Source organism: Elgaria multicarinata, chromosome 5 (genome assembly GCF_023053635.1).
Source record: "Elgaria multicarinata webbii isolate HBS135686 ecotype San Diego chromosome 5, rElgMul1.1.pri, whole genome shotgun sequence".
Classification (NCBI taxonomy): Eukaryota; Metazoa; Chordata; class Lepidosauria; order Squamata; family Anguidae; genus Elgaria; species Elgaria multicarinata.
This window is the reverse complement of record NC_086175.1, coordinates 133,722,956-133,738,222: the sequence shown is the minus strand read 5'-3', so window position 1 is coordinate 133,738,222 and position 15,267 is coordinate 133,722,956. Positions and strand designations below refer to the sequence as shown.

At 45.9% G+C, this 15,267-nt stretch overlaps 1 protein-coding gene across 6 annotated transcripts in view; it reads right to left on the bottom strand.

Annotated features, from left to right (window-relative positions):
• The window catches only part of FAM168A (family with sequence similarity 168 member A), a 219,641-nt gene that overhangs the window by 5,881 nt on the left and 198,493 nt on the right, over window positions 1-15,267 (bottom strand). For 4 of the 6 annotated variants that reach the window (XM_063127283.1, XM_063127287.1, XM_063127282.1 and 1 more), the window contains 4 exons: window positions 14,980-15,122; window positions 9,689-9,863; window positions 5,300-5,380; window positions 4,660-4,790 (listed from right to left, as the gene is read on the bottom strand). In XM_063127283.1, coding sequence (XP_062983353.1) covers window positions 4,678-4,790; window positions 5,300-5,380; window positions 9,689-9,863; window positions 14,980-15,122 — 512 coding nt within the window. In that variant the 3' untranslated portion in view covers window positions 4,660-4,677. The remainder of the gene's footprint in view (window positions 1-4,659; window positions 4,791-5,299; window positions 5,381-9,688; window positions 9,864-14,979; window positions 15,123-15,267) is intronic. The other 2 variants (XM_063127288.1, XM_063127285.1) reach the window with 1 other exon arrangement.

Here is a 15,267-nt window from a genome sequence, read left to right as displayed (position 1 = left end):
CACAAAAGAGCTGCCGTGGGGGGGTGCAGCCAGTCATCAAACATTCTTTTGACAGAAAGGCAACGAGAAGCCGCTTGCCTGGGATCACAAAGTTGTGGCAGAGTTGAGGACTGAGCGCCAACATGCAACCTCAATCCTTTGGACCCACAGTTCTCTCTCTCTCATTAGATCACACCTCCAAATCTGCTCTCTCTGTCTCTGTCTCTCTCTCTCTCTCCATTCCCAGCACACAAGACCCACACTCTCTCCAGCCACTCATTTCTCCCTCTATTTCTGGGTCAGCCTCCCCAATTCCCCCTCCCTCGCCTGGTCACCCTGTTGCCAGCCTCAAGCCTTCCTCCTTACCAGGCAGTGGCAAAGGAGTCCGTTCCTATCTTCTTTTTACCCCAGGAGGCTGGGAATACGTCAAAGTGAAGCCCCGGCCCCCAGTCAACTGCCACCTTTACTTCTGAACAGTGGCTCTAGGAAATAGACGGCACGTGGCTGAAGGCTACGGCCTCGCTTTGAAGTGCTCCCAGCCAACTGGCAAAACACTTTGCATTTTAAAATAAAACAAATCACGGGTATCAGTAGAGCACTTCACGGGCATAACAGGAGTGTCCACGGGGCCACGCTGCCTGCCCACGACATTATCCAAAACCCACCCCTTCTCAATAAAAGGGAGGAACTTCAAGAGGCTCTGACATCAGGAAAACCTGACTGTTAGAGCAGTATGACAATGGAACCAATGACCTATTTATTTATTTATTTATTTATTTATTTATTTATTTATTTATTACATTTCTATACCGCCCAATAGCCGGAGCTCTCTGGGCGGTTCACAAAAATTAAAAACATTCGAAGTATAAAACAACAGTATAAAACCATCATATAAAATACAATATAAAAGCTCAACTGGATAAAAACATCAGCAATGTAAAATTACAAATTTAAAACACCAAGTTAAAATTTATTTATACACAGTTAAAATGCTGGGAGAATAAAAAGGTCTTCACCTGGCGTCTAAAAGCATATAATGTAGGTGCCAAGCGAACCTCCTTAGGGAGCTCATTCCACAGCCGGGGTGCCACAGCAGAGAAGGCCCTCCTCCTGGTAGCCACCTGCCTCACTTCCTTTGGCAGGGGCTCGCGGAGAAGGACCCCCGAGGATGACCTTCGGGTCCAGGCAGGTATATATGGGAGGAGGCGTTCCTTCAGATAACCTGGCCCCAAGCCATTTAGGGAGGTGGTGGGCTCTACCTAGAGGCCTTCAAGAGGCAGCTGGACAGCCCTCTGTCAGGGATGCTTTAAGGTGGATTCCTGCATTGAGCAGGGGGTTGGACTCAATGGCCTTAGAGGCCCCTTCCAACTCTATTATTCTATGATTCTATGATTCTATTATTATTATTATTTATTTATTTATTTATTTATTTATTTATTTATTTATTTAGCACCATCAATGTACATCTACCCTTAACTGAATTTGAGGAATCTGCTAGTGGATTTTAAATATTTAAATGGGAGCCAGGAAAGAGAAAGGAAACACCTGTTTATTGAGAGTAAGAAAGCAGAGAAACAAAGGGCGTTGTGTTTTTTTTAAATCACAGAAAGGTAGGTTTAGGCTCAACATTAGGAAAAACCTCCTGCAGCCAGAAGCAATTCAGCAACGAGACAAGATGCAGAGGAGGGGCAGAGATTCTCCTACCCTTGAAGTTTTTAAATGAAGGCTGGACAGGCGTCCAGTAAGGATGCTGCATTTTATTTACCGTATTTCTTCAATTCTAAGACACACCTTTTTCCCCATATAAACATCTCTAAAAAGGGGGTGCGTCTTCGAATCGCGGGTCGTTTATTATTTCTTAGAATCAAAGCTTTTTTTCTGTTGGTGGTACTGAAATTAGTGTGCGTCTTACAATCGATGGCGTCTTAGAATCGAAGAAATGGGGTATTTATTTATTTAAAGCATTTATGCCCCATTTTCCCCATGTCACTCAAACCGGCTTACAAAATATAAAAAAGCATAAGAACAGCCACCAATAATTAAAACAATAGTAGCACCAGCAAAACCAAAAACACAAAGAGTCCAAACTAGCAGCCAATAGAAACAGCAGAGTTAAATACTCGTTTAAAGACAAACGTTTTGCCTCACTGGTGGAACACGGGTGAAGAGGAAGATGACCCCAGCCTCTTGGGGCAGGGAGTTCCACAGGGGATAGGACTTTCTTTGGACTTTGCTGGCTCCTATGGTTTTATAACCTCCACACACAGGGTGCTGCTACCCACCGTGCCTCAGTACAACAGCTGATCTTGAAGAAGGGGCAAGTCCCCATAGGAGGAAACCCTCCTTCAGCCAGCCACTGCTCCAGCAGTTGACATCTCCCAGCAATTTCATGTACGTGCCAAAAAGCACACAGGACAAAATTTAAGCTCCACCTTCTGAACAGGCCCACAACTGGGCCTGTTTAGCCTGGAGAAGAGAAGATTGAGGGGAGACATGATAGCACTCTTCAAATACTTAAAAGGTTGTCACACAGAGGAGGGCCAGGATCTCTTCTCAATATTCCCAGAGTGCAGGACACGGAATCACGGGCTCAAATTAAAGGAAGCCAGATTCCAGCTGGACATCAGGAAAAACTTCCTGACTGTTAGAGCAGTACGACAATAGAACCAGTTACCTAGGGAGGTGGTGGGCTCTCCCACACTGCAGGCCTTCAAGAGGCAGCTGGACAACCATCTGTCAGGGATGCTTTAGGGTGGATTCCTGCATTGAGCAGGGGGTTGGACTCGATGGCCTTATGGGCACCTTCCAACTCTGCTATTCTATGATTCTATGATTCTATGAAACCTACCTGCAAGGAAATGCTGAAGCCACTACAAAATGCCCCCCACCGCAACACCAGCAAGGCAGCCCCGAAAGTTCAACGGCATCAGTAGCTGCTGAGAGGTTCCACAGAACCATCAGGGAGGGACACACGCTCCTTATCTAGCTCCCAGCCAAGATCATCCACTAGGGAGACCTAGGCCATTTCCATCCCCAAATCAGGTCTGAAGCCAGACGGAAATGGATCCAGAGGGCGTCCAAGTGAAAACAGGGGATTGGACTGTCTTTGGACTTTGCCGGCTCCTACGATTTCATGATACGACCTCTCTTGCTGCAGATTGGACTCGCTTCTACACTCCAACCAGAAGCTTCTTCTCGTTTGTAGTATTGCTGAGCCAAGTACCCCCCCCCCCATCTTGTAACTGTGCCTTTGGTTTCTATTTCCTAGTTGTAGAACTTGGCATTTATCCCTACTAAATTTCATTCTGCTGTTTTCAGCCCAGCACTCCAGCCTATCAAGATCCCTTTGAAGTTTCTTTCTGTCTTCCAGGGTATTGGCTATCCCACCCAATTTTGTGTCATCTGCAAATTTGATAAATCATTTGATGGTTTCATGGCTTTGGGGCAGGATACCACCACCACCCCCACCCCTCCCCAATTCTAAAAGGCTGAAATACTTCTCCTAGGAATTAGCTGCTGGCAGTAAACCTTTTAAGCTCTGATATGATGGCATTTCGTGGCATTTTGGCTTTGCTTTCGGCCCTGCCCATCCCTGGAATGCCCTCTCACCCCGCGCCCTCTTCGAGTGCCATCAGTCTCAGAAAGCCTCCTAGGAAGTCATAGTAGACTGCTGCAAAGGGAGGCTCGGGGCTCTTCTTGTCCTTCTCGTGGCTTTTAACTGGGCCCTTGGGTTGCTTCTCTGTGATGGGGTTGAACAGGACGAAGTCCATGTCTGTACCACTACACCTATCCACATCCACACACCTACATCCACACACACACACACACACACACACACACACACACAGAGCTTTCCTCGGGAAACTTAACAGTTTTGAGCCCACTGAAAGCTGGTTTCCTTTCTTTTGTTGTTATTGTTCATGATCCACTTACTCCTGATCCAGGGGCAAGAGGGAATAGTGCCCGCTGGACCACTGTCTCCCTTGCATCTTGAGAAAGTGCCCTATGGAAGCCCTCATGAGATCAGACTGAGGCTGAGCGACCTGTTAAGGATGGCCGGCGAGACCACATTACGCCAGTCCTTCTCCAGCTTCATTGGCTGCCAGTCCGGGTCCGGGCCTGATTCAAAGTGCTCGTATTGACATTCAAAGCCCTAAACGGCTTGGGGCCAGGTTATTTGGAGGAACGCCTCCTCCCATATGTACCGGACCTTAAGATCATCCACAGGGGCCCGTCTCCGTGAGCCCCTGCCAAAGGAAGTGAGGCAGGTGGCTACCAGGAGCAGGGCCTTCTCTGCTGTGGCACCCCGGTTGTGGAATGAGCTCCCCAGAGAGGTCCGCCTGGCGCCTACACTGTACTCCTTTCGTCGCCAGCTGAAGACCTTTTTATTCTCTCAGTATTTTAACTCTTAATTTTAACTTAAATTTAAATTTTACTGTTTTAATTCCATATTTTAATCCTATAAAAATTTCTGCTGTGTGGTTTTTATCCCGGTTGTGCTTTTTATACTGTATTTTGTATTTGTGCTTTTAACCTGTTGGCTGTTTTATTATGGTTTTAATTTTTGTGAACCGCCCAGAGAGCTTCGGCTGTTGGGCGGTATAAAAATGCAATAAATAAATAAATAAATAAATAAAATGAATTAAGAACCCTGCCGAGCAGATGCCTGCTGCCACTTACGCGGATCGGCCGACGAGATTACCAATGTGGAGGTACGTAGCTGTAGGCAGGGGTCCCTTGAGCCCTGTACGTTGGCACCGAGACTGGATGTGCTCCGATGGCGGTGTGTTGAGGAGTGGTCAGCAGGGTGCCTGCAAACAGGGAGAGGGAAATCAGGCTGGAGGGAGTCACAGAACGCGGCATCCTGGCACCTCAAGCGTGTGTCAGGGGGTCGTGCCCACGGCGAGTGCTGAACCAAGGGCCCCCAGGGTAAGTGGGAGCAGGCTTTCCCCTGAAGCGTGTAGCTTGGCTCTCTGGCGTGAGCCGTCTGCAAGTGTTCGCACTGCAGGCAGCTGGGTGGGGGGGCTATACCGCATAGGCAGTGGCCCCCTGTCCTATGAGTTGACGCAGGGTGTGGGTGGGAAGGCTACACACGCAGCCCAAGGCCAACCTGGTACAGAGCCTGCCTCCTGGGTGGGGGGGGTGGGGGGGCTGGTGGATGAGTGATCACTCTTGCCTTTGGGCTCCGACTTGGGAAACGCACCCAAGGATGCAGGCGAGTCAAAGTGCAGCGCTGCTTTCGAAAGCAACCTGGGCTACAGGGGACATCCCTATACACCCCTCCTGTTGAACAGGCCATGCAGAAGACCCAGTCCCTTACCTCCAAAAATGTGCAAAGCTGCACCCGAGTTGTAACCAAACAAACAGACCTTCATGGGGGGAGGAGGGGGCGGGGCAGGAGCTGGCAGATAAAGGAGGCCATTTTATTTCAGCTTAACCATCCTACGGGTCTTAAGCATTTTTTGCACAATTAGCTATGGAAATTAGAGACAATAGATGCCCGCACATTTTAATGAATGCTCTTCACTGAACGCTCTTCTGCCCACCCCCAAACCGCAACGCGTTTTGCTGGAGGCATTCCAGGAGCTCCCGTTCCCTGCCCACCCCCCACCCCCCCACCCCAGATGGGTAAGGCTCCTTTTGAAACGGTTGGCTGTAATTTCTTGGCTTTCGTTGACTTTGGAGCCAAGTTTACCGCCAGGCAGTGGATTTTCACACCCAAAACACGGCTTCTCGCCTTCTATTAGGCAAGAGACAGCAGGAAGGACGTTGCTTTCTCTCTGCTATGTAACACGCTGCTTTTCCTGGCAAGTGGGGAAATGGGATGTGGAATTCGTCCTGGCAGAAGATGTCAGCACAGCTCCCTGGTGCTTTTTTTTCCCACCCAGGAAAGATCACACGCTGGAAAGAGCTCTATCGATCCCATCTCCTGCCCTGCAGGCTGCACGTCTCAGCCGACGAAAAAGCACCGCAGGAGCACGGCAGGGAGGCCAGATTGAAATGCAGGGTTGAAGGATCTATGGCAGCGTGTCAGAGAGGAGAAAAGTGGAGGGACGTATCACCCATAGACGAACACGCATCACTTTGGCTGCTCCCCAGATGGGTGGCTCCTAGCACAAACCAATCAGGGCCGGGGCTACCATGAGGCCAACTAGGCAGCTGCCTAGGGCGCAGACCTCAGAGGGGTGCAGTCCTGCCCTTTAAGGGTCACAGTTTTATACAAATTAGCTGTTTTAAGAAAAAAACATAATAAAAGGAAAATATAATAGTTCAGAAACTCTTCTTGAACAGCTGAACTGAAGTTGGCAATTTTTGGTGTGTGTGTGTGTGTGTGCAAGTAGCTCGCCTTGCCTAGGGCGCAAAATAGTCTGGCACCGGCCCTGAACCCAATCATTGCTCTTCCACCGTAAACTACAAGCAGAACCCAAAAACTGTCAGGAGTATTGTGCTTTAGTTATGTGGCTATCTTGCCACGTTCCGCCCACGCAAATGGCGGGGCCACTTGAACCTCAGGTACATATCCAATGGGTACAATTTATAACCCTGTTTTGTTTTTAATCTTTTAATTGTTGCTTAAACACTTTTCTGTATAATACATAATGAAAGAGAGAGGTATATCCATGGCTACTAGCCCTGATGGTTGTGTGCTATCTCCAGTATTTGAGGCAGTAAGCCTGTGCGCACCAGTTGCTGGGGAACATGGGTGGGAGGGTGCTGTTGCACCATGTCCTGCTTTGTTGGTCTCTGGCTGATGGCTGGTTGGCCACTGTGTGTACCGAGTGCTGGACTAGATGGACCCCTGGTCTGATCCAGCATCAGGGCTCTTCTTATGTTCTTATATTACTGTAATACCTTGCCTCTGGAGAACTCAAACACTTGCACACTCTTTTGTAGCAATTTGGTTTGGTCCAAATAAAGGTATTGTCATATCTAACCCTACTGCCCCTGTTTTGGGAGAAGGTGTTTCAGGTGGTCAATCAGAATCAGATTCAGAACTAGAAGACGCAGCGCCAGACACCAGCCAGCCTGTATCAGTGGGGGAGGAAGCTCTCACGGGCGATTCACCAGCTAGGAGTCAGCCCTCTCCAAAGCGTATCTCCTCAAGGCCAAATCCTACACACTCAGTGGGAAGTGAGCTTTTTTCTGGAGGGAGCATCCCAACAAGGGTCCGCCGGAAGCTCAAACGCGTGCAGCGGAAGGAAGGCGTGAGAAAGTCAGTCCGACGAGGATTGGGCCAGAACCTGACTCCGCACCAGGCTCTCTGAAGTTACGGGCGTATTCTTCTTGAGCAGACAATTGTCTTGCTTAGTTTGCATAGTTTTGCCTGGGGGGAAGTTTCCAAGAGATTAGACTCTCTTCAGGTAGAAGAGATGTTTGTTGCTTAATAAAAGCTTTTTGGATTACTTAGCGAGCCTCGTCATTCGCCTCCCATCGAAAGCAGGAGTTTTCCAAGAATCACGACAGGTATTGCCTAACTGTAGATTGTGGACCATAATTCTATAATATTATTTAAAATACTAAAACAAATCTACCCCTATTCTAGTCACTGCTAAAATGGCAGTGATAAGAAAGATTCTAAACATAACTTCTAAAAATTAACATTACATTATAATAATAATAACAACAACATCATATTTATTTGTTACCCGCCTCTCCCTCTGGATTGAGGCGGGGCACAACACAAATAAAAACACCATAAAATACATACAACTAATTCAAATGTTTAAAACCAGCGCATCATTAAAAGCAGCACACCATGAAAAAAGGCATTATGCTTATATACATCTTCTTTTTTTCTGTGAAAGGGAGGTATAGTGCTATAACACCATAATGCCATGGTGTTGATTTTTGTATTTTTATGTTATAGTGGAATAAACACAGTAATAAAATAATGCACATTTTTAAGTATGATTTTTTTAATAAAAAAAAATCTGGTCACAGCAGAAAAATGATGGTGTTTGATTATTACTATTATTTTTAAATCAATATTATAGCATTATAGTGCAACACCTCTCTTTCATTAAAAAAAAAATTCTAGCCAGGAAACAGATTAGCAACATTGGAAAGACTGATTCAACACAAAAATGGGGTCATAAAATGATGTCAAGATGCCTCAAAAAAACAAGAGAAGTGATCAAGGTGCCTGAAATATTTATTCTGCTCAACGTGTTTCATTAATACAATTCCTTCTTCAGGGGCTTTCACTCATTTTCTACAAATATGCGGCAATGAACCCTTCTGCTCCTTTCCTGTGCTGCAACTGAAGGCTCTTGAAGAACGAAATGCATTTCTGAAATACACTGGGCAGAATCAGCATTTCAGACACCTTGTGGATCACTTTTCTTTTGTTTTTCGGTGACCTAAAATGGCAACCACTGCCATGGTTATAATGAACCACAGGGAGAAAAGAGGAGGACATTGACTGGATGGCAGCATTCTGGAGCATTCTGCTCCAGAAAAAGAGGGTGAATTAGACACGGTGATTCCACACTAAACCCCTGAGGTGGAAGCACCCTTTGGACGTGCGGAGAGAAATAACAGACAAGATAACTGGGTGGAAAATTGAGGCCTTAGCTAGACCTAAGGTTTATCCTGGGATCGTCCCGGGGTCATCCCTGTTCATGTAAATGACACACAGGATATCCCGGGAGCAGGCAGGAACAACCCCGGGATGATCCCAAGATAAACCTTAGGTCTAGCTAAGGCCTGAGAGAGAATACTGGCTTCCTAAATCTCCATCCTAGACTGTGGACATAACGAAAGAGGCTAGCAGCAGGCATGCTGAAGATGTTAAACTACCAAAAAGCAGGACCGTTTGTGTGCTCTGAACTACAAATATCTGTGTAGCCAAGCAAGCCAAATTTAGCACCCGGAAAAGCTGAATTCTGTGACCAAAATAAATGTCACAACAACTAGGCAAATTTGCAAGGTTCCTGCCATTCTTTGTCATTTGTTCTGCTTTTTAAAGTTTATCACGTCATTATAATTGCACCCCACTTTATTATATCTGTTCCCAAAGTGGCAAAAGAAGATACAGGTATAATAGCAGGGGATAGGTGGCACGTATGCGTGGCAAAATCTTAGGGCCCCCGGCATCGGGTGACGTGGCCCAGGTTCCAGGCTCTTTCTTCCAGAGGAAGGGGGAGAAGCTGCTGCAGAGGGTTCAGGGGCTGGCTGATGGCCAAGATGCCAACACAGAGAATCAGCCCTTCTGGCAATTTACTATTTGGTAGAATTTATTCTCTTTTTTGCTAGACATGGGGAGACATGAGGACTACAGATAACTGAAGCTCACTCCCAATTACTGAGAATTTTATTCTGGCACCCCGACTAGTTTTGGAGATTTCAGCTGGCACGCATCATCATATTTTCACAGCCATTGGGGAAGAAACTTTGTTCAGGGGGCGGGGTGTTTAGGAAAATGGTACAGTGCCTAGGAACCTGAGCTCTATGCAGTTTCGTAGCGTTCCGGCAAACATACATCTCTGCAAATACGATTGGGAATTTTCAAACGAGACGACACCATACCAGATTACTGCAGACTTCACAACAGCCTTCTCCAACCTGGTGCCCTCCAGAGGCTGAATAATGACTTCCATCATCCCCATGGGAGTTGTAGTTCAACACATCCGAAGGGCACCAGGTTGGGAAAGACTGCTGTACTGTAAGGGATAATGAAACAGACATTTTTTTTAAATTGAAGTCTCACCTGCCGACATTGCCATGGTAGTCCCGGCTACCATTCCCATGGCCACTCCGTTAGTCCTGGGGGCACCCACAGGAGCTGGATAAATAGCAGATGGGATGCTGTTTGGCTGGACCACAGTGGTGTGATGGATGACATGAGGCTGTGCGGCATACACAGGCTGCGTATAATATGCTCCCTGTATTGGGGGTGGGGGGACGACACACGACAAGATGGGACACAGCCACATTTCAGTATAGAACACTTTGAGAGCACTGACCATCACACATAGTTTTCAAGCCACTTAGCTCACTCAGTCTTTATCTCTAGATTGTAAGCCTGTCGGTAAAGCAGCAGTTTCTGCAGTCGAAACTCTCCCAATGGCCTGAGTTCGATCCCAGCAGAAGCTGGTTTCAGGCAGCCGGCTCGGGATGACTCAGCCTTCCATCCTCCTGAGGTCGGTAAAATGAGTACCCAGCTAGCTGGGGGAAAGGGAATAACGGCCGGGGAAGGCAACGGCAAACCACCCCACTATAAGGCCTGCCAAGAAAACGTCAGCAAAAGCTGGCGTCCCTCCAAGAGTCAGCAATGACTCAGTGCTTGCACGAGAGGTTCCTTTCCTTTCCTTTCCTTATTTTTAATTTTAGCACAGTGCTGAGCAATTTTAGGCAACCACCACCATCCAGTTGTACTGGGCCGCACACCTGGAAAAGGTATATCAGCTACCATTTCAACAGCTCAGCTGGATTTTTACAAGGGAAAAGGAGCTGCAAATTGGGATTCCTCTCTTCCGTTTATGGGGGGCAACAGAAGGGAAGATTTCTCTGGGAAATTGAGAATTAACCTATAGGATAATTGTCAGAAAATGTTATAATAGCCAGTAGGATAAACAGCTTTTACAAAGAATTAGATAAATTGAAGGTAGGTAATATCCACCCCCTGGAAAAAAACCCTCGTGTGGTTCTGGCGGCAGAAAATGTAACATCTTTTAAACTCCTCCTAAAAACGTACCTCTTCACACAGGCTTTCCCTGGACTATAATTTACCCGATTTTAGATTGCATTCTTAAGCTTTTAACGTTTTAAATTTGTTGTATACTTATTGTATTTTTATGGTTTTAATTGTGCAGAGAGCGTCAGCTATTGGGAAGTATAAAAACGTAATAAATAAAATACATAAAATACAGTCACCACCCATATTCCTGAGACTGATCATTTGGTATGCAGATTTTGGAGATGGGGAGTTTGTCCCCAAAGCCCAAAATGACTCCACTAAGGCTGGAGTTCAGCAGCCATCTGCATTTAGAAACCACAACTGCCATTTTTTTTGGGGGGGGGGCTGCAAAGCAATGTTGAGAAGGGGGAATTTGCAGGAGAAGCAGGGCAGGTAGGAAGGGAGGAATTCCATGGCTTGGCCCACCTTTGCGTTCTCCACCCCATCCTTCCATTGTCACACCTTTCAAAAGGCCCTTCTTGAGTATAGAGGACTGAGGCAACTACTGCCCCGACCCTAATCTTCCATTCTTGGGCAGGGGGGCTAAGCAAGTGGTGAAGATTCAACTCCAGACTCTCCCGGACGAAATGGATTCCCTCGGGACCCTATCAATCTAGGTTGCCCTGGGGGACAATAGCAGCAGACAGACGGACAGGGGAAACGTAACCCCGTTGATTTTCCTTGGTCATTTAAGTGGCTTACAGTACCATCAATAATGATATATTAATAGAATCATAGAATCATAGAATAGCAGAGTTGGAAGGGGCCTACAAGGCCATCGAGTCCAACCCCCTGCTCAATGCAGGAATCCACCCTAAAGCATCCCTGACAGATGGTTGTCCAGCTGCCTCTTGAAGGCCTCTAGTGTGGGAGAGCCCACAACCTCCCTAGGTCACTGGTTCCATTGTCGTACTGCTCTAACAGTCAGCAAGTTTTTCCTGATGTCCAGCTGGAATCTGGCTTCCTGTAACTTGAGCCCCTTATTCCATGTCCTGCACTCTGGGAGGATCGAGAAGAGATCCTGGCCCTCCTCTGTGGGACAACCTTTCAAGGATTTGAAGAGTGCTCTCATGTCTCCCCTCAATCTTCTCTTCTCCAGGCTAAACATGCCCAGTTCTTTCAGTCTCTCTTCATATGGCTTTGTTTCCAGACCCCTGATCATCCTGGTTGCCCTCCTCTGAACACGCTCCAGCTTGTCTGCATCCTTCTTGAATTGTAGAGCCCAGAACTGGACACAATACTCTAGATGAGGCCTAACCAGGGCCGAATAGAGAGCAACCAGTACCTCACGTGATTTGGAAGCTATATTTCTATTAATAAAGCCCAAAATAGCATTTGCCTTTCTTGCAGCCATATCACACTGTTGGCTCATATTCAGCTTGCAATCTACAACAATTCCAAGATCCTTCTCGTTTGTAGTATTGCTGAGCCAAGTATTCCCCATCTTGTAACTGTGCATTTGGTTTCTATTTCCTAGATTAGAACTTGGCATTTATCCCTATTAAATTTCAATCTGTTGTTTTCAGCCGAGCACTCCAGCCTATTCCTTGGTTACCCGTCCAGGTTAGGGGTTGGAGGCACTGCTCCATAGTGGTTCTGCTCCTACTTGGCAGGGGGATTCCTGAAGGCGCTAAGCAATTTCTGCTCCACCCAATGGAAGCTGCTTAGTAAGATGCTACAAGGTTCTTCCACCTCCTCCTTATTTCTTTCTTTCTTATTACATTTCTGTACTGCCCAATAGCTGAGGTTCTCTGTGCAGTTCACAATAATTAAAACCATAAAATACAATATGACAGGACACAATATAAAACTTTTAAAAGTTTAAAAATACCATGAAAAACCACAGTAAAACTCAGTTACAGCAGTTCCAGCCCAGGGAAAGCCTGGGTGAAAAGGTGTGCTTTCAGGAGGCATTTAAAAGATGTCACATTTTCTGCCTCCCGAACTGCACAAGGGAGGGATTTCCAGAGGGTGGGTGCCGCTACAGAGAAGGCCCTGCTGCAGTCAAGGTTCTTCGTTTTGGAATGACCAGCAAGATCTCCTCTGAAGTTCTTAAGGGAAGGTGGTGTGCTAGGTATCCTGGTCCCAAGTTGTTGTTATAATAATAATAATAATAATAATAATAATAATAATAATAATAATAATAATAATTTATATCCCGCCTTTTTCCCCAGTACTGGGACTCAAGGTGTTTACAAAATTAAAACATGTCCTGCATTGAGCAGGGTTTTGGACTCGATGGCCTTGTAGGCCCCTTCCAACTCTGCTATTCTATGATTGTATGATTCTAAATTTACAAAAGTAAAATAGAATTAAACCTGTAATAAAATTAAAAACATGTTTAAAAAATTTATAAACCGTAACAGTATAAAAGGTGGTGTGCGGGGGGGAATCCAATACATTAACGTAGGTCCAGAGTAGTTCCAAAAGCTTGCTGGAACAAAAACCATTTTGCCTGCCTCCGAAAGTGTAGCACAGAGGGAGCCAGCCCAGCCTCCCCGGGAATGGAGTTCTAGAGCCTTGGAGCAGCCACTGAGAAGACCCAACAGGCACGCCTGGGATGTTGGTGGGACTGAGAGAAAGGCCTCCCCAGAAGATCTCAGCGCACGGGCAGGCTCATATTGGAGAATACGGCCTTTCTTTACTACTACTTCTGCAATTTCTTCGACACCTTTCTCAAAAATGACTGAAGGTGACTTACAACAAAGTTAGAACGTAAAAAAATTTAAGACAGAAAAATAATTATCTACTGAAAAAACAACCACCCCATAAAACAAATAAAACATGTTGGCCGGAAATAACAAAGAGTCTTGTGGCACATTAAAGACTAACATATTTATTCTGGCACTAGCTTTTGTGGACTATAGCCCATTTCAGCAGATGCATGGAATATTATGCAGAGTTTTAGGTTTATATACAAGTACAAATGGGAAGAGAGGGGACCGTAAGCAGTGAAGTCAGAAGGGAACTAAATGCAAAAAGTGACCATCACATTATTAACAGTGGGCATTCAGAGTGCAGTTGATGCTGATAACATCCTCGCCCCCAGCACTAGCAGGGTGAATAAAAAAAAAAAACACCTTTATCCCAATTCAACCCTCTGGCAATGGAATTAAACCTGTTGATGAGTTCTAACTCAGCAGTCTCTTGCACTAACGTAGCTTTTAAATAAATATTGATTTATTACATTTCTAGAGTGCCCAAGACCCAAAGTTCTCTGGGGAGTTCATAAAAAGCGGAGGATAGCTGGTTTAAACCTGTTAAACAGAAAATTATTACTTTATTGGGTCGAGCCATTAACAGAGAAGCTTGTAAACCCTAGAGTTACCTAACTGTTGCACCCTGGTCATTTAAAAGACAGGCTGCCTTTTAAACCATTGCTGCCTGCTCAGAACTCCTGGGGAGCTACAAAAGCACAGTTAAGCAGAAGCAAGCAAACAAGACCTCACAGAAACGTGTGGCGCTCCTAGGACCTTCTTGTTAGCCAGATTCAGCCCTCTACATGTCACGCCCTGTTCTTTGGAGTGGGGTTTGCTCTCAGTTCCTTCCTTTTAGAAGGAGAGCTCTAGCAGAGCTTTCTTTCTCCTAAAGCTTTTAAAACTTGATGTTGTGCAGACTTCTACTGTCACTTTCTACTGTTAGTTTTACCCTACCCTGTGCCTGCTTACCCTACCCTGTGCCTGTTTGCATTCTCTTCCCCTCCTTATTGTTTTACTATGATTTTATTAGATTGTAAGCCTATGCGGCAGGGTCTTGCTATTTACTGTTTTACTCTGTACAGCACCATGTACATTGATGGTGCTATATAAATAAATAAATAAATAAATAATAATAATAATAATAATAATAATAATAATAATAATAATAGCAGAGGTCGGGACAGAGCCTTCTTGGTGGCAGCACCAATTGCGGAATAGCCTCCCTAGGTTACCCCTTGGCTGAGGCCATAGCTAGACCTAAGGTTTATCCCAGGATTGTCCTGGGGTCAAACCTGTTCATCTAAGTGCCACACAGGGCATCCAGCGCTCAGGCAGGGACGAACCCGGGATGATCCTGGGATAAACCTTAGGTCTAGCTACGGCCTGAGTTTTAAGCATGACATAAAACACTCCAGTTTTATCAGTTTAATTCAATTTTACTTTCTATTATTAGATTCGGAGCTTTATGAACAGCGGTGTTTTTAAATGCTGGTTTTGTTCCTGGTGTTTGCCCTGGCTGTGGCTGCCACTGGGATTTTTAAAAATTGTCTATTGTTTGATTTAGTTGGAAACATGCCCGGGGTGTCTTCTGGAGAAGGCGAGACCAAAGGCAGATATACACACCTGGGCATACAGGTTCTGCTGAGGATAGGCACTTCGGATGGGGTACATAGCAGTTTGGTAAGGATTTGGAGATGGAGAATATGGAGGAGGTGCGCTGTTACTCTGGGTAGGAGAGACCTTGTAGGGAGTTCCGGTGGTATACCCTGTTGAGAAAGAAGACATAAGGCCCATCAAGGTGAGAGGTTCAATGGTTACCATCGACCACCAAGGTTGCTTTTCGCTTCATCCAAAAAAACGTAGAAGTCTGATTCCAAGCAGCCCATGTGTGAGTTAAGCCCTTCAGATGGG